This window comes from Alligator sinensis, unplaced genomic scaffold (genome assembly GCF_000455745.1).
Source record: "Alligator sinensis unplaced genomic scaffold, ASM45574v1 scaffold445_2, whole genome shotgun sequence".
Taxonomy (NCBI): Eukaryota; Metazoa; Chordata; order Crocodylia; family Alligatoridae; genus Alligator; species Alligator sinensis.
In genome coordinates this window covers 1,950,243-1,973,871 of record NW_005842081.1, presented here as the reverse complement: position 1 = coordinate 1,973,871, position 23,629 = coordinate 1,950,243, and the positions used below count along the sequence as shown (strand labels likewise).

Genomic DNA, 23,629 nt, shown 5'->3' with positions numbered 1-23,629 from the left:
TTCCCTACAGCTTTCACTTAATTTGAGGATTTCTTGAATCTGTGACAGTTTTTGAATCTTCCATGATTAAACATGACAAATATCCTGGACATATTACAACTACTACGCATAGAGTAAACCAGTTCCTAGTGCAAGAGGTCTTTGATGAGAAAAACCTGACACCTGGATTTCTCAAAACTTTCTATACATTAAGGTAGAAAAACATGCGTTCTCGTGCCGCATGACATCAGAAGAATGGTAGGTATTCAGAAATACGTACTCTGACCTAACAGGATTGGCTAGGACAAAAAAAAAAAAAAAAAATCTCAATACAGTGTTTTGTTTTAATTCAAAGAAACAATACTTGCCTGATGTACATTCACTACAGATGAACTTTCCTGCTGGTCTCCCAGACAGCCCGAGGCAGCTTACATGAAATGCTCCAAAACATATTCCTTCGCAAAGCAGGAGATCACCTGTTTTTTCACACAGCTTTTTCCAACAGAAAAGTATTGAGTGTTAAAGAAAAATATATGCGTGTGGGAGAAATGACTTTCTCCATTCCTTCTCTCATAAACCTCTCCCCTCACATACCATTTTATTACTCTTAAAATCAAACAGCTTTACATGCGAAGGAAAGCAACATCATTCTACAAGTATGAAAAGATTACTTTATTTCCAAATAAACCAGGGACATGCCCATATGATACAAGAAACAGTACGTACAAGGTTAAATGAGGTAGACCAATATTAACAAAAATATTTTACACAAGTACTCTTTTATCTTAAATTACCATAATAGGATGAAATAAAAAGCATTCTTTTCTCTCCCTTAGTTAGGGAAAAGACATTTTGGCCACTGGCAGATGTGAAAAAATATCCAGCACTTTACTGGAAGAGGAAGCGTGTCAGTTTGACCTGGCTCCCCCATGTCTGTATAGATCAGGCTTGAGTTGGGCTTTTTGGTGTTTTTATCTAATAGCTGATCCAATCAGCTATCAAATAAAAATGCCAAAAAGCCCTGCTGAAGCATGTGATCTATACAGATGTTGGGTGAGCTGGGTCAAACTAATATTATGTCTCTTCTGGGCATGCACTGCACTGAAAGTAAAGCTTTGAGGCAGAGGGTGGTTCCCACATCTGTAAGCAGCCCTCATGGCTAAATTGTCAGAATTAGCATGTGCACAGCTAACAATAGTCAGATTCCAATGGAGCACCATTTGTTCAGTGATTAACCAGCATGTTAAAATAAATCTAATCTCAGGTACACTATTTGCAAGGAGCTGGGGAGAATTTTCTTGTTTGATCCATTACGTACAAACATATAGCATTACTTCATTTCCTAAGCTACAATTAATTTTAAAACAAAGAAACCATATGAACACCATTACTACTGCAAGCACTGCTATTTATTTGCATTATGATAATATCCAGAGGCTGCAAAACAGGAGCAGGGCCACCTCACCCTGTTAGCCACTGCCATTTTACAAATAGTGGAGACAATCTTTGCTTCACCGATTTAACTATAAAGCATTAGTTACCTCTCAGCATTTGTTTGAGGGAGGGACTGCATTCATTTTACAGATCTGCTACCTAAAAAGCAGCATGGCTAAGTGGATCCACTTCAGGTCCAAGAAACGACAAATTTAAACTGCTGTATTCAATCACTACACCATTCCTTCCTTGAGAGATGCAAAATAACTCAGGCTTGGACTAAGCCTACCTAAACAACTTTATCTTCTACAAGCATCTCAGGAACGAATCTGGGAGCAATGAACAACAGCTCCAACTATTCTCTCACCTGACATACATATTCTTTTTTTGCTGCAGCTCCTCGCTCAGATTTTTTAGATGATATAGATACTTCTGTCTGAGTCTCATCTGCACTTTCATAGGGAGACTCCGACCGCTCATCTCCTTGACCATCTGAGACCTAAAGATTAAATGCATACATTAGATAACATGGCATATACATAGGGACCAACACTGTAAAGGAAGCATAGAGATGCAGATCTAAACTAAGATTTTCTGATGTTTACTTGCCTTTCCACCTCTAATAAGTTTTAGTTAGAGCTACAGGTATGTGCTTGTGGAAACCCTGTAAAAAGAACTATACAATCATTGTTTTTACAAATTAAACAAATCATATAAATAAAACCTCACAATATTTCCGTATGACATTTTATTTTAGACCTAGCACTCTACTGCAATTAGCTGATGGCCAATATGTTGTGTATCCCATGACCAAAAATGGATGGGTTGCGTATGAAACAGAGACATACTTCCATGACTGTACTTCTTTGAAGAATGATGTCAGCATATTACTGGGACTGCAAAAACAGAGCAAACTTCAGATCTAGCCAGTAACAGGGTACAGCATCCCCAACTGCCTTGATTCAGTCTTAGGAACACACAAGTGAAATGCTGGGCGACTCGCCAGGGACAACACTGGGAGGTCATTTCTTTTCCCAAGGTAGCCTCTGCATATTCCCTGCTGTGGAACTCTAACAAGCAATGAAATCCACAAGGAGGATGAGGCAGTAAGTTCTAATTAAACAAAGATTGCAAAATTCTCCTGTTAAAAGAGACAAAAAAAATCTAGATGCCAAACCAAAATAACAGTGCAGCCTAAATGTGCGTAAAAGTCCTTGGAGATCTCTACAACGAAAGTATTACGGAGCCTGGATTTCAATCCCACTTTAGCTCTACACTTAATTTGGAACTGAAGACCATAGATACTTGTCCCCCTAACCAGCAGCACGCATCTCAACACCCAGTTCAAGTCTCTTAGGGGAAATCCATAAAATTAATGGATTTAAAATTTCTGAAAAACCATAATATTATTCTGTCTACACTGATGGAAATATCTTAAGTGCATCCGTTTGCAAGTTCTACAAGTTTGAAAAGTATTACTTTTACAGGGGACTACTAAAATCACAAAATAGTTTATTCCTATAGTCTGGAAACTCATCCCATTTAGGCCCTAAATCACGGCAAGCTAAAATCGTGAATTCAGAGGTGCACATCGTTCAGCCTACGTATCCTGAGCTTCTGTGTTATTTAAAACTACATTTAGTTTCATAGAATAGGGGTTGCTAAAGGTAGAAAGAAACCTGGTAGACAGAAAAGAGCTTATTTAAAATGACAGAAGTACACAAAAAAAAATCTCTGAGCCAAATACAGCAATGGACAGAAAAGCCAGTGGATGACAGTAGGGGAGAAAGGTGTTTGAATATGCTCACGTTAACTTTTAAGCAGCTAAACGAAGTGCAACATGATTAACAGATATCAGGAGGCTACTGTTTGAACAGGGAATTTCAAGAAACTGAAGTCCAAAAACACCAATTATGGAAATTTAAAATGAATGGATTAAAAAAAAAAAGGGGGGGGGTTGGTAATTTTAACTTATTCATTGAGTTTAAGACCAAAAGAAGCCATTAAGTGACCTAGTCTTACCACTCATCTCTCAGAGGCTATATAATTCTACCCAGTTTCACTCCTGTATTCCACTCAATTTGTATTTAAAGTATACATTCCAGAGTTCTTGGATTGAAGACATCAAGAAAATCCACTACTTTCTTTGGCCACAGACAGACATTACACTTTTACTAGTATTGGTGGAAACCAGTCTATACCCATAACGGAACAGAAGTTCAGCATGCAGACTGGTTTAAAAATGGTGGAACACAGTCTAAGATTTGCACCCTCCCTGTCCCGTCCCATCCCACCGACCCCCAAAGGGTGGATGTGTGTTCTGTTTGCTATCAATCTAAACTACACTGCTTACAGAAAAATCACATAACTTCGACTGATTCTGCCTCAGGCTTTTTGAATGTCTGTACCTAGCCCTAGCCTGCTTTATTTCCATTAAGAGTTTGTCTACCTTCAGCTTCTAGCTATTGATTTTTGCTATGCCTTCCTCTCTAGAGTACAAGAGCACTCTAGTACCCAACAATTTCTCCCAGTGCTGGTATGCAGTAACCAAGTTCTTTCAGTCTTATTTTTGATAAGCTAAACAGACTAAGCTTCTTAAATCCCCAAGACATTGTCTCTGGTTCTCATATAGATTGTATGGGTTCTCTGCACCTTCTCCATTTTTTTTTACTTTTTAAAAACATGGACAACAAAACTGGATGCAGTATTTCTGTTAGTCTCACTACTCTACCTAGAAGTGGAAAAAAATCATCTTCCTACTTAGTACTACCCTCCTTATACAGTTTAGGATTGCAATAGCCTTTCTGTCATGGTATGACATTGGGAGCTCATGCTTAGTTGCTTGTCCAGTGACCAGAAAATCCTTTCCAGTTAGATTGCATTTAGCTTTAAAATATATTTTCTTGGAACAGTACAACCTGTCAAACAATCCAGACTGCTCTGAATTACTTCCTTATCTTCATTTACATTTCTACTGACCTTAGCGTCAAATGCAAATTTACCAGAAATGATTTTATTTATTAAGCATTAAAGTGTTGATTAGCATCAAGCCATTTTATTGATCTCTGAAAAGCCTGACCCCATTCAGTGCTAATACCCTATTTACTATTTTTTTGTTTTTGAGATTATTAGTTGCCCAGTTTTTAAATCTTTTTCACAACTGCTTTGCTATTGTGTAATGCTAACTTTTTAAATAGAACAGAACTTTTTAAACTTTCAAGTCTGAGTATATTGCCTCTATACAAAAAACATATTCTGTCTATGTAATAGCACAATTTTAAAGCATCCTATCAATCTACTAGGATGCTGCATATTTTGTTTTACACTTATACTAAAGATTTTTCTCTATTTCAAAAGATGCAAAAACATTTTTGTTGGCAGTTTCAAAAGTGCCAGCATTTAAAGGGTTAAAAGAAAGTCTGTAATTGTGAGCAAAGCAAATCAGTCGATATTGGGAGATGTACCTCATCTCAAAGGAGCTGGAAAATACTCTGCTTCAAACAGTTTTATGTTGAAAACGGAATTTGAGTGTATTGCTAGTGGCAGCCATCTTGCTGAAAAGTGGCAGTTTGAGAAAGGCAGTATTGGAGTTTGCTGAAAAACAAAACAGTTTCCATCCTGGTTTAAATAATCTAACACACTTTAACAAAGCTTAAACCTTTCATGTATTAATGCTAAGTAGCACATGCACTAAAATGTTTGGCACTCAATTTTCTTTTCCATGAGCTATTATGCTCTCATTACAGCTAGTCAAAAATGGTAATTTTCAGCAAAACAGCCAGGAGCTATTAGATTTTTCTTTCTGGTACCGAATCTAATTGCTTTTAACAATTAAAAAGAAAAATCACATTTGAGAAAAAACCCACAAAATATCCCATTACTAGTTTCCCCTACAAAGGCCCCTCATCACCAACAAGCCTTCCCAACCTGAGAGAGTGAGCAGGAGCTGCACAGCACGTCTTAAAGACTAACTTAACTTCTGCTGCATCAGGACCTTCTTGTGAAAACAAATAATCTCCCACCTTCCCCAGTTTCCTTTTCTTTTTCTTTAAGCCAGGGCAACATTAGCCGATTATCATCTCGAACCACAAATATGTTAGTTACAAGCATTTGAATTTTTCTACGCTGATCTCAATCTAGAAACTAGTACAGACACTCAGACTAGTTGTTGGTGTGATATGATTATTAGCATCATCATGAAGAATCAAGCTCTGAATATCCAACTGCAGGAATGGACTCAAACACTTCAAATATGGCAACTGCACAACCAGTCTATATGAATGCTAATACCACTTTAACCCTTTCCTGGGACTCTCACACAAGACAGAAACTCTCCAACCTAGTATTGTTGCAGGACACTTGTATACAAGGGGAAGAGGCTTTTTATGCTACCAACCAAATACCTGCAGACTCATACACATGGCCAGAGAGGATGGGCATGAAGTGGCACTACAGTATCCACTTAACAGGGCTTTGCTATATCTGCATTATTAGAGCCCTTAGACATTGAGCAAACCTGACACTATATTCATCTTATTAACTATCCATCTTGCATTAAACTACATAGAGTAAAGAAGGGGATTCCCTGTTCATTTGTAACCCAGTTTCTTTAAAATTAACACTGTGTGAAACCCTGACAGATCTGAAATGTTAGCTTTTACTTTTTGTCCATACTACAGTGCATAAGCTTATTTCGTCCCCGTTGTGCACCTTATTAAAGATGGACTGTCTGCCACAATTTATTCTTCCCTCCTCCAGGACCTCTGTATTTTCAGCGCACAGCGTTTTTCAGTAGTCATTTAAAGAATGCAGCTGCTACGCTTTGAACTCTCATGATAAGGGTACTTAAGCACTGGAACATTTTACCTAGGAAGGTTGTAGACCCTCCGTCTCCAGAAGCTTTTAAGTGCAGATTAAACATACATTTGTCTGCAATAGTTTAGGCGAGACTGAGCCTGCCTTGAAGCAGGGGGTTGGACTAGATGACAACTGTTTTATAATTCTATAATTATATGAAACTAGAAGCTTCAAATGGGAACTTCCAAAAAAAAAAAAAAAAAAAAAAAAAAAAAAAAAAGCTGCACAGACCTAATGAAACACTCAGCCAAGCGTGACCCTTAACCACATCCGCAAAGTAAACTCTCCAGTAACTCTAGGTCACAAAGCTCATCTCCAACCCCATTATGCTGTATAGGAACAAGAGTGTATATACAGCTATATCCTATTCACTACCACTGCCCGACTATGGTTGTCACTATGAAAGAACACCCATGCCATTACTAGGGGCAGATACTTATTCTGGGAGTACCTTTCTGGGAGGTAGGCCTAACAACCATGTCCAGCAACCACACCCAATGAAACTTGTACAACAGACCCACTGCTATCAAACCCCTTGTAATATTTCTGTTCTCATCACCTTTAGCTCTTATTCTGCCCCAGGATAGTCACCATGAGTTCAACACCTCTCCTCCCTCCCCACAAAGTTATCCAAACAAGATGGAAATATATGGGAGTGTGTGAAGAATGAAGAAAGGCATCTGCCTGCTGTAGGTGTGGCCCTCGAGAGCTGAAGGGCAGTAAAAGAATTCAACAGGAAAAAAAAAATCCCTCCATGAAAATGTTCTTCGAGAGGATAATTTATTAAGGACTTGACAACATAGAGAACATCCACAGAGTCCCAGGATAGACAGTTTTGTTTTGTTCGTAAGTGATATCGTATGGTGCAGGAAGGATTTGGATTCACGAGGGATCCAGAAGAATTTTTTAGTACTTTTAATCTGCAATTTTTTTAAAAATTAAACTCAGGATAACTTGCAAATCTGTCATTACAAATCAGTATGAAATGCAGGGGGTTAAACCAAGCTAAGGACAGTACTAGCTTAATTGTGTCTGGTAAATACTACATAGCAAAATAAGCAAATAGTTCATATTGCAAGCTTCCAGAAAGCCATGCTCTGCCGAACTAGTACAGGGTTTTGTTTTAAGTGCACGTGTCCTACTTATTGGCATTTCCCTTCTGAGCACAGTTTTGTAAAGAAAATCAGCAGCCTCCTTAGTAAAGTATAAACTGCGTATAATTAACTTCTTTCCAATGTTCAGTTCAAGGGTCAGAGTAACAACCACTTACAACAGCACAAAAGCCTGATCTATAGATATGGGCAGCCTTATCCTTTTGTGTCCTTTTACTCTAATAGTGCCCTGCACATGTATACTCCTATTTTTTTATAAAGTAGTAACAAAACTAAAAATCAATGTACAATTTGGTTTAAAAGATTTACTATAAAAATGGTAAGGTTTCTTCTTCAGTGTGACTGCATCCATAAGATTGCAGTCTTGTAATTTACTGAATATTTTGTGCACAATTAACTGAATGCAAAAAGAGAGAATAAGTTTCTCATTGGTGTATTTAAGTTAGGTGGCAACATGTGTATTAGTACAAGCACAATCAGCCCTTATACTTGTCAGAGTAGTCAGTAAGTGATTCCCCCCACCTTTCCCTCCACTACAGCTTCTTCATTGGAAACGGAGGGGATGGAGCAGGGTTCTGGCCTTACTGAACTCCATGGGAATTTTGCTATTGACTTTAAAGGGCCACGATTTTTCTCTAGAACATCATTCAGTGCCTACATAAGTGACCTCAATTATGTAATTTGAGTGACAAAAAAATCATGCTCAATTCCTGAAGAGAATCTTATAACCCCTTGTGTACACTAACCATTATACGTTGCTCACTTAACCAATACACAACAGCTGAAGAAAATTAAGAAAGTGATTGCCTCGACTGCTTTTTTGTATTCCTTTTTCTAGTCTAGACAGAGCATGTGGCATTAAGTCAAACAAAGTACCTGATTTTGATTCAGTTGTAATACAGATAAACTGAAACAGATGCATAAGGTTTTGTGAGCCTCAGCATCTGATGAAGTGAGCTCAGGCTCAGAAAAGCTTATGCATCATTGATTTAGTCCATAAAGTGCACATCTTCCCTGCCTTCTGTTTAATAACTGGCAGTTAGATCAAGCTAGAGAGAAAAAAAAAAAGATTTTATGTAACTAAGTATAAGATCAATAGGCCTGATTTCCCCCCTCCCCCCATTTACACCCATTAGTGCTATACCATTTTTTTCAAGTTACTCCGGATTTACACTGGTGTAGGAAAGAGCAGATTGACACCATGTTTTAAGTGTTTTGTTGTTTTATGGGCCGGGAGGGAGGGAGGGGAATGCATCTTGTAGGCACCTTACAACCCTTTACAACAGGGACTGAAAACCTACAGCCTGCAGCAGCAGAGATCAATGGTACAGTGGTTGGGGAGTGGGGGGGGAAGCAACCTTCTCTGTTATGCATTCTTCTGTCGCATGCTGTCAATCCCCTCGTGTCCAGAGCACCTGCTCTGTGTTGAAGCGTCCTCCATCACCCTGCGTTGCCAGATTTGTGGCTCCCCTTCGCCACTAGAAAAAATTGCCAGAGGTCAGTGGCAAGGGAGCACAGAGCAGAGTAGGCCAGGAGGGCACTGCAGAGGGAACCGGCAACCTGCGGAGGCAGAGGGAACTGGCAAAAGCTGGGTCACAAGAGGCAGCCCACCATTTTTAAAGGTGGCCAACCTCTGGTTTACAAGGTTACCAAAGGCTATTTAGAGTAATCTTTTAATTAGACAAATGGCAGACAAGCTTTGAGGAAGATTTTATGAAAAAAAAATAAATCTTCACCACTCCTTCCCTATTAACAAGAATAGTTCACATCTACTGTGAATAGCTGCAGTATTTGATGCATAAGTCAGAATTAGAGCAGTAACAAGCCCTGAATTTTGGTTTATACTTGTCTATAAGCAAAACCTTATTGATGATGGTCCACTATTTTCTATTGAATTCTGTACTGCTTCATCCCAGAAGATTTAAGGAGGCATATACCTACTAATGCAAGTCAACCTCAAAGGACTTATAAGAAAAAGGAAACAATTTTGTGGGATAATGCAGTTTCCTTTTGGAGAAAACAGATGTTTAATAGATGACCATGTGCACATATGCCTGTTTTGGAGAAGGGAAAATTGAGGAAACAGGGGTTTCTCTTTACAGGTTGACATGAGATTTATAGCACAAGAACTCTGCAAAGAAAGTGATTCAAGTTAGCCTGTATATGTGCACATAGCCTGTATGTTTGTGTTTTTAAAATTTCATTTTTTCAGTTAAACTTTTTGCTGGGTTACTTATGGGGAAAGACTAAATACAGACAATCGTGCTTGTGTGACAAACGTTAGCTTCTCAATTCTTTCTGACTGTAAGACTCTCAGACGCATGCTACAATTCTGATGTGTGTACTTAATCATAAAGATTTCCAAAGTGACAGGAGAAGCATTAGCACATGGGAATCTCTCTTATACCTTTCAGGCACCTTATCTAAATATTAATGTGATCTTTTTTAGACTCGTTTATCAAAGCATTTTTTGTACTAAGTATTTTATGTTAGATTCATTGTATTTAACATCAGCAGATCAGAAAACCAAACCAATTCACTATACCTTATTAATCACCTGCAATTACATTTCCACCTCACAAAATTAAGGTTAGTAGGGAGCTATAGCTTGCTTCAACACAGAAGCACCACTGTTCTCTAAAAGTGGTAATGTAGGTTCCATACCCAGATGAGACTGAATTCTCCTCTAAAAAAAAAAAAAAGAAAGAATTAAATGGGCTGACAGCTGACCTGGCTTTCCAGCTACACTAAAAGTAAGAAGGCTGAACTTGGATAAAGGGAAAAAAAAACAAAAAAAAAACACACCACATCTCAGCATTTAAAAATTATTTCTGAAAATTCTATTAATGCAAAAACAAATGTGGGAATACATGCATATTCCTCAGCGCATGGCCTTTAAAAAGCCCTTTGGCATGATTTTTCTGTAAATTTCTCTACTTTTAAGAGACTACTCTCCAAAAATAATAATTAAATAAAAGTAAAACCCCCAAAAGGCTCTTGCAAAATTATCGGTTACTGCAAGTATAAAGAAAAAAAGGGATTCAGAAAGTCTAGGCACCAAAATAAGTAAGGCTGTATACAGTCAATTTACCAATTTCAGAATTAAAACACAGTCATAGTAGGAAAACAAGAAAATCTGATTTACTTTGCTCAGCTGATCCTGAAACAAGTGAACTAGACAGGCAAGGCATAACAGGTTTTTTGCACTAGACTGATAATTAATTCTCTACCAATTTAAGGATTTTATAGCACCCTCTTCATTGGCTCATTTACCATATTTTCTTTTTTATGCAATCATATAGTTTTAAATAGACAAGAATGAGGTCAATATGTGCAGAGGCAAGAATATAAATATTAAGGAGGAGAAGCCAAGTGTGGAATATTGTTTACCATGTGTTAGCAAATGCAGAGCTAGAAAGAGTTGAGCACATTTCTGTGCTTAGTGTTAGTACTAGGACCCTTTCCTTCCCATTTCCTTTACTTAGACAAACTCCCAGACACAAGCCACCCTATTTTAATCTAGTAATGCTCAAAGCAAAACTGAATCCATCTAAAATACATAGACAGATTCAAGGTAAACTTAACCCCCTCCCACAGCCACATTACTTTCAGATTTCTTAAGTGTCTTTTTAAAAGTGTTAAATAGTTTCTTTTAATGCTTACTTTATTCTTTCACTTATAAAAATGGATCCAATTTAATATCAAGATCTTAAATATTCAACAGCACTTCCCAAGCACTAGAAAGCATCCAGCTTTGGGCTTATTTTGTATTCAGGGCATTTAGTTAATCCCCAGTTATGTTGTGTTTATGCAGTTATCCAATAAATTAAAGGAAGTTCCAATATCAGAAAAAAATTAACCCACCCACTTTCCATTCTGTTACATTCAGCACTGTGACTTCTGGAATCAGTGCTCCTGAGCAGTGGGAGCCAACCTCTTTGGCTGGCATGCACAAATAAAGCATGTGCCCCCCCCCAAGTGCCACTCTTATCCCCATCCCCTGCATGCCACACACCGAGGCACATACTGCACGTTGGCCACCTGTGCTGTAGTGCTAGCCAGAGTGATGTTTATGTATAAATCCTTGTGTTTTACAAGTTACAGGTATTTAAACATTTTTTAAAAAGCCAGGTGTGTCAGAAAAATACCATTTGATCCTGCTGTTTGGTTTATAAAAGCAATGATTTCTATGCCAGGATTATAAACAGGGAGCCCATGAACTAAAGTGTCCTCCCAACCAGTACCCACAGACTCCAAGGTGTCTCAAGAAATGAGCTATTTTACTGGGATCCTCTATCAGACATCCACCCTCTTTTTGTGGGTATGTTAAGATACCCAGGATTTGTAGGTACTACTAGCTTTTCATTTCAGTGCTCCAAAGGCCTTGTAACCTTCAAGCTTCTTTCTAGAGTAAGCTACCTAATAGTTTCTTTGCCTTTTAAGACAGTTTGCCTATAGATGTTTTTCAATCTGAAGTACAACAGATATGAGAAATCAGACATAACCCAACATACAAATGACAAAATAGACTGGATCTGTTGTGCACCTGAAGAGAGAGACAGAAAAACTGACAGAGCCAATTGAGTTACAGTTAACATTTCCTTTATTTCAACATATGATGTTCCTGAACTTAAGAATGATGTATTGGCCCAAAATGCTAGACTGGGTATATTATTCTTTAAATATATGGTGCCATAAGTGTACACAGTACTATAATAGTAAAAAGACAGTCTGGGACATGTTTCACATTTATCATTAGCAATAGATTGACGTTTGAAATAAGGATATATTTTGCATTTCTGAATATACTTAGAATATGAATTATAAACTATAAGAACATGTAACATTATTGGTTGCCTATGAATACTCAAGATTCCATGGTGATGGAGGTGGAATAAAAACTACTTTGTGAACATGCAATAAACAGAATCTGCTCTGAAGTCTAAGTTTACAAAGAAGAAAACAAACACACAAGAAACTCAATTTCTGTGTAGAATATGTTGCTATCAAACAAATATTCAGGGTTAGAACTTTTTTTCATGTGAATGTGGAAGCATCCCAACAAAGCAGTAACAATATGATGGGCAATATATAAGTCTCCTCAACTACTGTAGGCCCTGGTGATGCTATGTAGTAAGACACTGAAGTCCAATTACTTGCAATGTTTCCCCAAAATTATACCACTAGTTGTGTTTATTGGTGGTTTGAACCACAAAGGAAAAAGTTCATCCCAACTGTTACAAGTCTTAATTCTGTGCACACAAGAAACAGACATTAGATAATTTATTGGAAAAAAAGTTGTGGAGGGCTTAAAAATAATTGGTCATTTTAGATGATTCTTACATATTGAACAGGGCATTGTTTTTGAGAAGAACCTAGGGAAACAGTGCCAGAAGCATGAAATAACTTTGCAAGCCTAGAAAACTAACTTGAACTACTTTTCTTATGACAGTAAATTCTTCAAAATCCCACCTGCTTTCTTTCTTACCATTTAGGATTTTGCTATTTTTGGATGCTTGTTTTTATGTTTTTTAGAACATTTTATTATGAGGATTTTACTTGTATATTGTAACAAAATTAGATTCCTGGGCTGACAAATGAAATTGATATAGTGTTTTAATTACAAGTTGCACATGGTTTATTAAGATTGCTTTCTTTAACAAATATCTTACCTTGGTGTTAAGACTGTAGGTCTGTTTTCTTCACTGTGTGTGTGTATTTGCTAACCCCATTAAAAACAGATGATAACAGATCTGCCACAAACTATACAGTTTAGTGTATGCAAAAAGAGTACAATTTGAAGTAGGTATCTTGGATTATGATGGCATTGTAAACAGGAGAAGTTGTACTTATGAGTAACAATCCAGCTTGTTTGATACTGTAAGTTATAGAAAGAAGCGAGAATTCTCTCTATAGGAGGATGGAGAATTATGTTAAAATTCCACAGGCTCGTCCTCAGGCTTCTGTAAACAGCTATGTCCTGGTCTACTCAAATTCCTTCTTCTCACAGGTGTTCCCAACGAAAGCCTGGCTAAGAATTTTAAATATTCACGTTTGAGATTGGTTTCCCCCCCTCTATTAAAGATGTGGATTCTAAACCAACGCTTGGGAAAATACCTATCCAATGCAATTATGATGCTGATACTGTTTTGAAAGCTCTCTCTATCTGCCAAGTTTGACTGAAAAGCTGAACTAGGTAGATGCTATCATGAACACAGCCAAAGAAGTGAGCAAATAATCTAGAATTTCTGGTAGTGTGAAATCTTTTATTAACTGAAAATACTGTTTACACTAAAATGGCACCTGTACTACCAAGCAATTTATTCTACCCATTCAATTTTTGCTGTAGAGAAAATGAAATCTGTTACCTCTTGCCTTATTCTCTAAAAATGAAATCAAATGCCTAGATCTTCTCCTACAAAGACCACAAGACTACTAAGGTGTTATACTGGGTTGTGATATATGCAATACAAGGTTTCTGTCCTTATCTACAGATTTGGTAGCATTTTAATAACCTTCTAGTTTTATTTTATCATAAATTGTCCATTAAGAATTCAATTTTAAAACATAATTATGTTTCACATAAGATAGTAGAGGAGAAGCATTTGTGATGTCAAGTGCCCATATGGAAAATTTAATTACTTTCTCCTAAAAATTAGGTGAATGAATAGTATTTCTGATGCACTGATTTGTGTGTGTTAATTTTTAACTCTTTTGCAGTACTTTAAGTTTTTCTTGGTGACAGCCAAAAGCTTTCAAAAACAACTAGCAATCTTAAGTGCCCAATTTATAACATCTTAAAAGAGCTTAATTTTAAGAAGCATCAAACGCTTAACTACCCTTTAACAAAATCTTAAATGCCCTTTGAAAAATAAGGTCTTTTATTCCCCCACCCCCCCAAGTTAGGCAACCAAACTAATCACTTGAAACTTTTGGCCTTATTATTCACATAGATTTTTTCCTCCACCAAAATATAAAAGCAGCACTTAAAAATTTCAAAGAGATTGTCGGAAATACCAGGTTAGTGAATCTCTCTCTCTCTTTTAAAAACTAAAATACGTTCCTTCATAAAAATCAGCAGCATTGGGCTAACATGCAAGAATTTTGTGCAGTCTCCAACAAACCCCAACATATAATATGTAGAAGGCAGGGCAGAGTGGCCACCTGATAGACTAACAATTCAGAGGGGCACAAGCTTTTGTAAGCAGCTGCTCACTTTATCAGATGCTATGTAATATGTAGTGTGTCAGCATTCCAGAACCAACACCTGCTCATCTCCTGATAAGAATCAGGGACCAGCAACTGACTTCACTGCACTGCAGATATGCCTGTGTGGGTTCACCCACACAAGCAGTGCGGGAGTGACCAAGCTGGTGTCATCTAGCCCACGGGACTCCCCACAGGTCTGGAAATTAACTTTGTCACCATTTGCTCCACTGAAAAATTTCCAGATCCATAAGGAGTCTGTGGACTGTCCCCATGCAACTAAATGAGTCAAACATCACTGGAGTAGAGCCATGTGCATTATTTTTTTTTCTTCTTTAGAAAGATAACAGGTAAGTGGTATAAAAATGACCACAAACAGAAATATAAAGATGATGATCAAACATATTTAATATCAAGAACTGTATCCTATTCAACTAGTTTTGCAAGACGGTCCCATGAAAACAAAGATCAATTTGCTCATTACATCTTTTGCTCGTTATTTATTTTTAAAAATCCCTTCCCTTCATTAACAAGGAGAAAGCTTTTCTCCAAATGAACACCTCATGCCACATGCACATTTGGCAATCTAGACAAGTGCTAAGTAACATTACAGAGAAAAAATGTTTTTTAAAACCACCCACAAAAAACAAAGTTTATTTACATCTTGCTTTATTTGATGGAATGCATCAGCAATAAGTTCAGAAACACCTGCCATATTTAAATGGCAGAATATCTATTATTATAGAAATCACACTGGATCGGATCCTCAGTTGACAAAAAAGGTAGTCAGTGTTGACCAACTAAGGAACCAGCTCACGTCAAGCTACTTTTCAAAATAATTACTTTTTGTAAAGAGAGAGTTTTAAGAGGATATGCCAAGGAGAAATTTTGATATTTTCAACCTCCCTTAGAAACAAAAGTCATTTCACTTCCCTGTATTCTCTAACTATAACTCTGGCATAGTGTATGTTAATTTGCCTCCTTCCCTCCTAACTCATTTGCTGACTGGCAGGGTACACTGTTAGCAGCCAACATTTCTGAGAGGTTCTACCTGCATGCACCATTTCTCACATTCATCTTTATGTGTAAGCAGAATTCGGCCTCTGATTTTCCTCAAGTTTGTAAAGATTGAGCCTTTGCAGAAAAGGATTTATGAAATGTGATTTTAAATCGCTATTTAGATATTGAAGAAACTCTCCTCCCCCCGAAATTACTATATACAGGGATATAAATGTAAAGCCAGAAAGCCCAGTAGTGTTGTCTTAGAATGGAGTTGAACTATGTAGTCAAATCCAAAACATACACAGCCACTAGAAAGAAAGCCTCAACAGTTGTTCTGCAACCGTGGAAGCTGGTAAGACAGGAAGAAAATGATAACTAGCACTATATTACTTGGCTATTTCCCAAGCTAGTAGTTTTTGAAGGCTTTTTTTTCTGGTAATACATTTAATTAATTCAGCCATATACATAACAATTTAATATGCCGCCGTTCCAATTTGTGAAAATAAGTCATTTACAGAACATAATCTAAGTACTTATCTTGTACTAGTCAGAATGGTAGACAAGTACTGTAGTTTTTCACCAAAACCAAGCCAGAGGAGGTGATAATACAGCCCGATTGATGTCTTCTATGTTCAGCAACACATCACTACCTTCCTTCATAATCTTATACTCTTGTGTTTTTACACTCCTCTACATATAACATTTTAGCATTAGATGTTGAAGCTTTCTGCCTCTGGCTCTTAACCCAGGACTTAATAACTATGTTTCTGGATCCCCATTTCAATACAGCATGTACATGCTGTTCTTGTGCTGCTGTTTTTGGCTGGTGATCATTTTTAACAGTACAGATGACCTGGAGAATGGTTTCCATTTATTGTATTAATACACTTCTGATACATACATTTCATTTATTGTATGTCAGTCGAAGAGCATTACAGTACCAAATACGCAGGCCTAAGACTATGATTAGTAAGTATCAAAAAGATACATCCTTCACTGCCTGTTTAACTATACTGGAAATTAAGCTACTTGCATCACAGAGAAACAGTACTTCAACAAACAGACTAAAAGCTAGTGTGAGTTTAAGGGGTTCTGCTCGTAAAATTGTCCATGAAAGTTCAAGACCAAATATAGAGGATCAGCAAATTGCTTCAATATAAAAGCTATGGCAACATGACAGTATTAAGTTACATAATGTAACTAATGTAGTCAACACTTACATAAAATCTGTAGAAGAAAATACAGAACACACTGGAATTTTACTTTGCCTCTATGAAAAGTTTACAATTCTAAAACTTTGTTGGTAGATACATTTAAAAACCACAGTAATATCTGACATCCCCAACGTGGACATTCCTGTTACAATAAATGAATTTGCAATGCACACATTAACAGGTTTCACAGAAGGTCAGAACTGTAACTCATCTAGAGCACCAATGTTAGAGATTTTTGTTTTGTTTTGTTTGTTTTATAAGCAAAAGATTCACACCTGACATTTTTTAGAACTAAATGACTGTGTGTGAATACCACTTTTTTTTTACCTCATTCTCAGTTAAGGAAGCTGAAGGAGATGAACCCTTGCTAAAAGCAAGAGTTGAAGATTCTGCTGCTGAAGCCCGATTTCGCTTCTTCAGTGGTTTACATGCATCAGACAGATTTTTCATTGCTGTAAAATAATTTTGGTTTACAAAGTGAAGTTTGGAACTTTAAAACGTTATCTCCCTGAAGCCATTTAAAAAAGTCCTTCTGATAAGGGAAGGAATCAGTTAGGTCTTCTGGTCACCTACATAGTACTGGGAGTGAACATAGATTTAGTTTTGAAACAATGGTGGGTTTTGTTATGCTTTTAAGAATAAAGAGGTCTTCTATTAAACAAATATATAGTAAGAACTGTTAAAGATCCCCCCCCAAATAGTTTGCTAAATTATTTTTAAATTATAACACTCTGTGCCTTATGACCTTATGGGCAGATGCTATTTGCTCAGATGAACACTATATGGGAAGGCCTAAATAGCACTGAAATCTGAATCGTTGTCAACAAACATTTATATACAGAGAAAGTGGATACATTAAATTAAAAATGGCAACAAGTACCATAGATATTAAGTTCAGCTCATTCTGAGGTGTATTTATGCATACTTATAAAAGTTATCTTAAACCTGTAAATCATTAACAAATCGGTTCTTTGCACCATTCACTGTACACTTCTGTTTTATAATTCCCTCTCACTCTCCACACTGCCTTCCCAAATCCTTTAAAAGGCATCTCAGATCACAGATGATCTGAAGAGTTTGACTGTTGCTTTACTTATTTTATCAAATAAATGTGTAATTAATTATGCATTTGTACAACAGGATTGTTACTGCTGCTCTTTGATACCACTGGGGAATAGTTTTTAATTGGTGCCATCAAATGGTGAACTTGTGAACTGCTGCTTTAAAATCAGCAGTACACAATTTCAATTGAATATGTTGCTGCAAAACAGTAGCAGTGCAAAAGAATGCACCTCCCAACTTGGGGTTTCACAGGTGTAACTCATTATAGGTCCAGCAAACTTTAGTTGGCTGTCTCAGACAACTTGTTTAGTATAAATGGTTTAATTGAAAAAGTTAAATTAAAACTTATTCTGACCACATTACCTGACTGGTTCTTTTGTGAAGAGGAGGTTTCTGTGACCTTAGTAGAGTTTGTTTTTGCTGTTTTGTCATTGCTTGTCTCCCTCTGTCACAAAAAAAATGAAAAATAAAAATAAAAAAACTCCTAATTTATGAGTGATTGGAATAAGGTGGTAATTATTCCTGGATTTATGTTATTAGAAAGAAAGTGTCTCTGCAAATATCCTGCTCTGTATTCTAATGTAGTTAAGTTATGCAAGGTTCCCATTTTAGTCATGTTTATTTTTTTTTCAAAACCAACTACAGCAGAGGGTAACAAAACCAGAAAACAAAACAAAAAAAATTAAAGAACATAATATGCCAATGTCCCGCTTATCCATCCCAAACTAAAATACATGAGTATCTGAAGATAACCACATCACGAAAAGGGAATCTCCATTTATAAAGCATTTACATTAGCTAATCTATCATTCTTTTGTCTATACTGGTCAAGCCAGAATCTTTAAAATTACTAACATTAAATTGCAGCAAAAATATATAAATTTGAAAGATCACCTCTGCACAAAATGTTAAACCTCAGATCCTTGTTTTCAACTTTACTACCTATAGCAGTGCCAGTTTTGCATTACTATTGTTAACGTTGTGCCAGCATTTCCATTATAAAACACTGTTTTTTAAAGGGAATGTAAAAATGGTATGAATTTGCTTCTGACAGAAAAATCTGTCATAAAAGGTTTTAGATCAAAATGTTGGGGGAATTTACATCAGCTGTTGGATTTTCTGAACATGCATCTCGTCAAAATAAGACATTTTCCTTACTGGCTTAAGCAACAGACCCACTCTCAGTCTCTTCTTATCTATGGATTTATTGAAGTAGAAAACCACCTAAATGGTAGCCCTGATTGCTTTTTCTTATATGCTGCTCTTCTGATCAATAGCAGTGGCATTATGGAAGAACCTGATAACTGATATAATAAAATTATATATATATATATATAGATTTACAAAAGGATTTTTGGTATTTTGAAGTTTTCCCCAGGCACTCCATTGTTCACTTGTAGGATACCTTAAGGCCTGGCTACAAGGAAACAACTTGTGCATGTGGTTTCTCCTGTCTGGTGGGGGAGGTAGGGAACAGGGAAGAAGTAAGGGAAGGGGGAAAAGAAGAGAACAAAACCCAAAATATACATGACTTTAGTGGAAATCATTAGCAGTTTGTTTATGCATAAGCTAAACTATACCTTTTCTGACTTCTACAAAGATTATATAAATGATTACTTATAAATGTATATAGACCCATCAAGTTCATACGTTTTTGATGCACGCTTTATGAGATGATTGAGAATACAAGGTAAGATTCACTCATAATGGAATGTGTCCTTGCTTTTGTTGTAAATTAAAACGTCTTTAATGTATTGTCCATTGTGCTAACATGTGCTCTACATGCACCATAAGTGATATCAACGAGCCTAATAATTTATCAAAAAGGAGTATGAATTACCACCCAGTAATTTTACATTGCAGCATTCAAATTCCATAAACAGCAACTAAGGACACAAAAAGGTTAATAGTTACATGCTGTTCCCATGCAAGAAGTAAAAGTTCATGAGTAATCTTAAGGATTCTCATTCCCCAGGAGAGTTTAATCAAAGCCTGCCACAAGGGTGAAAAACGGAAGGGAGAAAACTTCAGTGCTCTTCACCACGTCATAGCAGATGACAGCCAAATGATTTTAAAGGGGTATTTTAAAGTCACTTATTGTGATAGAGCAAATAGCCGGAGCTATTCTGGGTCTGTGAAAGAAGGGAAAGGGCAAAAGACAATTCATATATAACAGCCTGAAAGGAACCATCCTCCAAGGTCTGGGACCTTCTGTTTACAGAAGTGTAACAAGCCTTCCTGTAAGGTAAAGTTCAGGGCTGGCTCCTAGTGCCCAGCTTCCTCTGACCCGAACTGGGTCAATCCACCCCATAGCCTTAACAGGTTGCCAACCGCTGACTTAAAAAGTTCCCTTTCGCTTAACCATTGGACCCACAGCCTCCTCGCCAGTGGTTCACAACACTACATTACAGCAGGTTTTTATATAGCAAAAGACAGCCAAAAAAAAAAAAAAAAATACTTCCACACATTTAACTTTCCACACAAATAATCCTGCTGAGTTCACTGGGTCTGTTTATATGAAGTTAAGGATGTACCCTGAATGTTTACAGCATTTGAGCATATGAACTAAGCAGCTCTCTTAGCGATCTAGGAAAGCTTTTAAAGATGGCATTTAAAGAAAGTATAATTCAAGCCTCAAAAACTAGTCAGAATGAAAAGAAGCCACAGTTAAAAGCCTGAAATCTGAACCACAGTAATTTGTCCTACGTATGGCAATTTCCAAATCTAACAGATTGGAGTAAGAATAACATGTCGCCTTGAAAAGGATTTATAGATTTAACTTTTATTTTTAAAAATATTTTTTCAGTATTTTTATGCTTTATTTAGCATCTGATTGAGACAACCTTCTCCAATACATGTCTAAATTTTGATGCATGAAAAAGGAATAAAGGAAGAGTATTACTGAAAGCAGGCTGAGTTCCTACCAATGTCATCTTCAGCATATACTTAAAGTTAAGAATAAGTATCCCATAAGGATACCTTTTCAGATGTCTCTACCTAAGATTAAACACGCTAAGTTTCAATGCCCCTCAGACAAATCTATGGAAATTTGATCCGATACAGTTAAGAGTAAATACTAAATCCTCAAAATGGAAATGCTGACAAACTTAACTATAGCAGTGTGAGTGGTGCTGCTATAATCAACCCAAACAAACCAACAATATAATTACCTTCCGATTATTCTGTTTATCCATCCTGAGTCTTTTCCTAGGTGCTTCCTGAACTTCAAAATCTTCTGTTGGTTCCTTTGTCCTCTTTTTTTGTTTTCTTTTATTTCCATGTAAGTTACCTTGGAATGGGGGGGATGGGGGAAACTTACATGAAAAATAATCTAAAGCCCACTTTGAAATTATCTTGAACTGATCTAGTTAAGTTACTTTTCTTTCAGTCATTACTTTTAAAACATGGTTACCATTAACAAATCTGATAAACTTCTTGATGGCTAGGGTCCAATTTCTATTGTTGAACAACAGTTCTAAAATGCATCCAAACTCCTAATTACTAAGTAATCAATTTGGAAGATTTTTCTGAGTAAATACTAGTGTAAAGATCGTCTCAAATTCGTTTCACATCGTCAAATAAAATATGAATATCCTACAGCTGTAACTGTCCTATTTCTTTGTAACAGTGTCTTACCACTGTACCAAAGTTTTTGAGTCATCTTCATTCTTTAATTATTTCTCCCAAAAATATAAATGAAGGTACAAGAGACATGTATTAAGGGGTCTCTGTCAGACATAGGATATCACCAATTGGACAGGCCACTGATCTTTTCTGGCATAGCAATTTCTAATTCTCTATGTAACAGGTGTAATCATCAAAACAGAAGACCATAATTGTTTTGTGAACAAGAAACTACCACTCAATTCACTAAGATCATTTTGAACTGCTTAAATAATTCACAAGTTGTTTAACCATTCATTTGCTTAATTCAATGTAAAAGTTCAAACAGCTGACTCAAATACAAAATCCCAGTGACTAAGCTATATAGCCATCTAGCAGATTTAGCTATAGTTTATATCCACTACACCTCAGAGAGAGATAATTGGGTAAGAAGTTGTTTCATATGATGAAATGATACCTAATACACTTTTAATATCAGACACTCCAGTACTGAGGCTATAGACCATCTTTAATATGGAGATTACAGAGCCCCAGGGCACAAATATTTACTGAACAATCTTCTCTTATAGTTAACATTTAAAATTTTGCTCGACAGCTAAAATGTGCTGTTTTGATGGAAACATTTGTTGTAAATATTTAAAATAAAGCTGCAGCTTTAAAATGAAGTATTACTTGTCAATTTTTTTCCATATCTAATGGCTATAAGTTTTTTATCAGTTTAAATTCAAAGCAGCTCTGAATCTGCAAACAGACTGAAATGGGTCCAGGAGAACCTGCTATTTACAGAAAGCCAGCGTTTAAAAAAAATATTTTTGCAAGTTAGGGTGGCAGGGTTTGGATGGGGAATGATTGAACTGACATGCTTTCATTTGTAGAAAACTATATATAAACGTACACTAATATATGGACTAAAAACATCTGATACAGGTACAATTCCAATTACATTTCTCGCAATATGACACTGAGGAAGGTGAACAAAATTCAGCACTACAGTGTTTAGATATTTAATTTGGGATCCATTAAAATTCTAAAGTCAAGGAAGACAACATCTGAGAGAAAATAAAGAGGTTATGATATGTGGGCGATTACATAAGAGGTACACTCAATAGCTACTTATAATGAAGAACTAATTCCACACAACACAAATTTCAATTACTTCTGGATCTTGATCTCCTTTTAGGTGAGTCTTGAAACACTTTACGTTTGGTCTCTCCAATATTCTTCAATGATGAACCTTGAGAGATACAGAATGTTGTGTTTTTTTTAAACTGATATCCAAATATTTGACACTTAAAAATTAAATAAAAAACTTTTGTCAGTTTTCCACAAAATGATGTTATTTCACACACAAAGAAATATAACAGAACTGACTGCCATTTTATACATTTTTTTTCCAATTCGGACAATCTTTCAAACACTCCCTCTCATTCTTTTTGTTGCCCAAAGCAGCACCTGGTGGTTTCTAATACTTCCACAGCAGGCCCTCCCATAGTGCTGTAAAAGCACTGTGCATCCCAGCCACATTTATAATTTAATTTGGTTTAAGAAGGATCATGCAAATGTCATGCTCCCTCTGTTCCTATTTTTCTAGGAAACTACTGTCTAATCTCCAATTATCATAGCAAAAATTTAAATAAACTATTTTTCAAGACTCTGAATCCTAGCCAACAGCAAAAAAATGTCATCTTGCAATCTCTGAACGCTGTCTTAAAAGCTTTGAGCAGCACAATAAAATGCCAAATGGAAGAAAGATGCAGAAAGAGTTTGGAATACTTGCTTCCTGAGCTGATGCTTGTTATGAGGTAATGTACTTTTAGAAGAATATATCAAGAAAAGGGGTAGAATTGATTACACTTTATAAACCATCTCTAACTATTCTTATAAGAACTTACTCAAATTTACATTAATAAAAATGCCCAATCTTCCCATTCCCACCACCCACATTTAACAGGCAGTGGATATAATGGCAGCTGCTTATAGGCAGAAGAAGAATGAGAAACCAGCAATCTCTAAACAGTAGAAGGTTTACATATAACAATTTGCAGGACAATGAGCAAGAAATGTAGACTTCATGGGTTGCTTTTATTTAACCATTGGCATTCTTTTGCTATTGGCACAAACACCAAGAATTAAAACTGG

At 36.5% G+C, this 23,629-nt stretch overlaps 1 protein-coding gene across 2 annotated transcripts in view; it reads right to left on the bottom strand.

The window, feature by feature from the left end:
* The window catches only part of NSD2 (nuclear receptor binding SET domain protein 2), a 109,429-nt gene that overhangs the window by 16,558 nt on the left and 69,242 nt on the right, over positions 1 to 23,629 (bottom strand). For both annotated transcript variants that reach the window (XM_014520060.2, XM_025204438.1), the window contains 6 exons: positions 22,647 to 22,724; positions 21,037 to 21,155; positions 18,230 to 18,311; positions 17,132 to 17,256; positions 1,781 to 1,912; positions 348 to 471 (listed from right to left, as the gene is read on the bottom strand). In XM_014520060.2, coding sequence (XP_014375546.1) covers positions 348 to 471; positions 1,781 to 1,912; positions 17,132 to 17,256; positions 18,230 to 18,311; positions 21,037 to 21,155; positions 22,647 to 22,724 — 660 coding nt within the window. The remainder of the gene's footprint in view (positions 1 to 347; positions 472 to 1,780; positions 1,913 to 17,131; positions 17,257 to 18,229; positions 18,312 to 21,036; positions 21,156 to 22,646; positions 22,725 to 23,629) is intronic.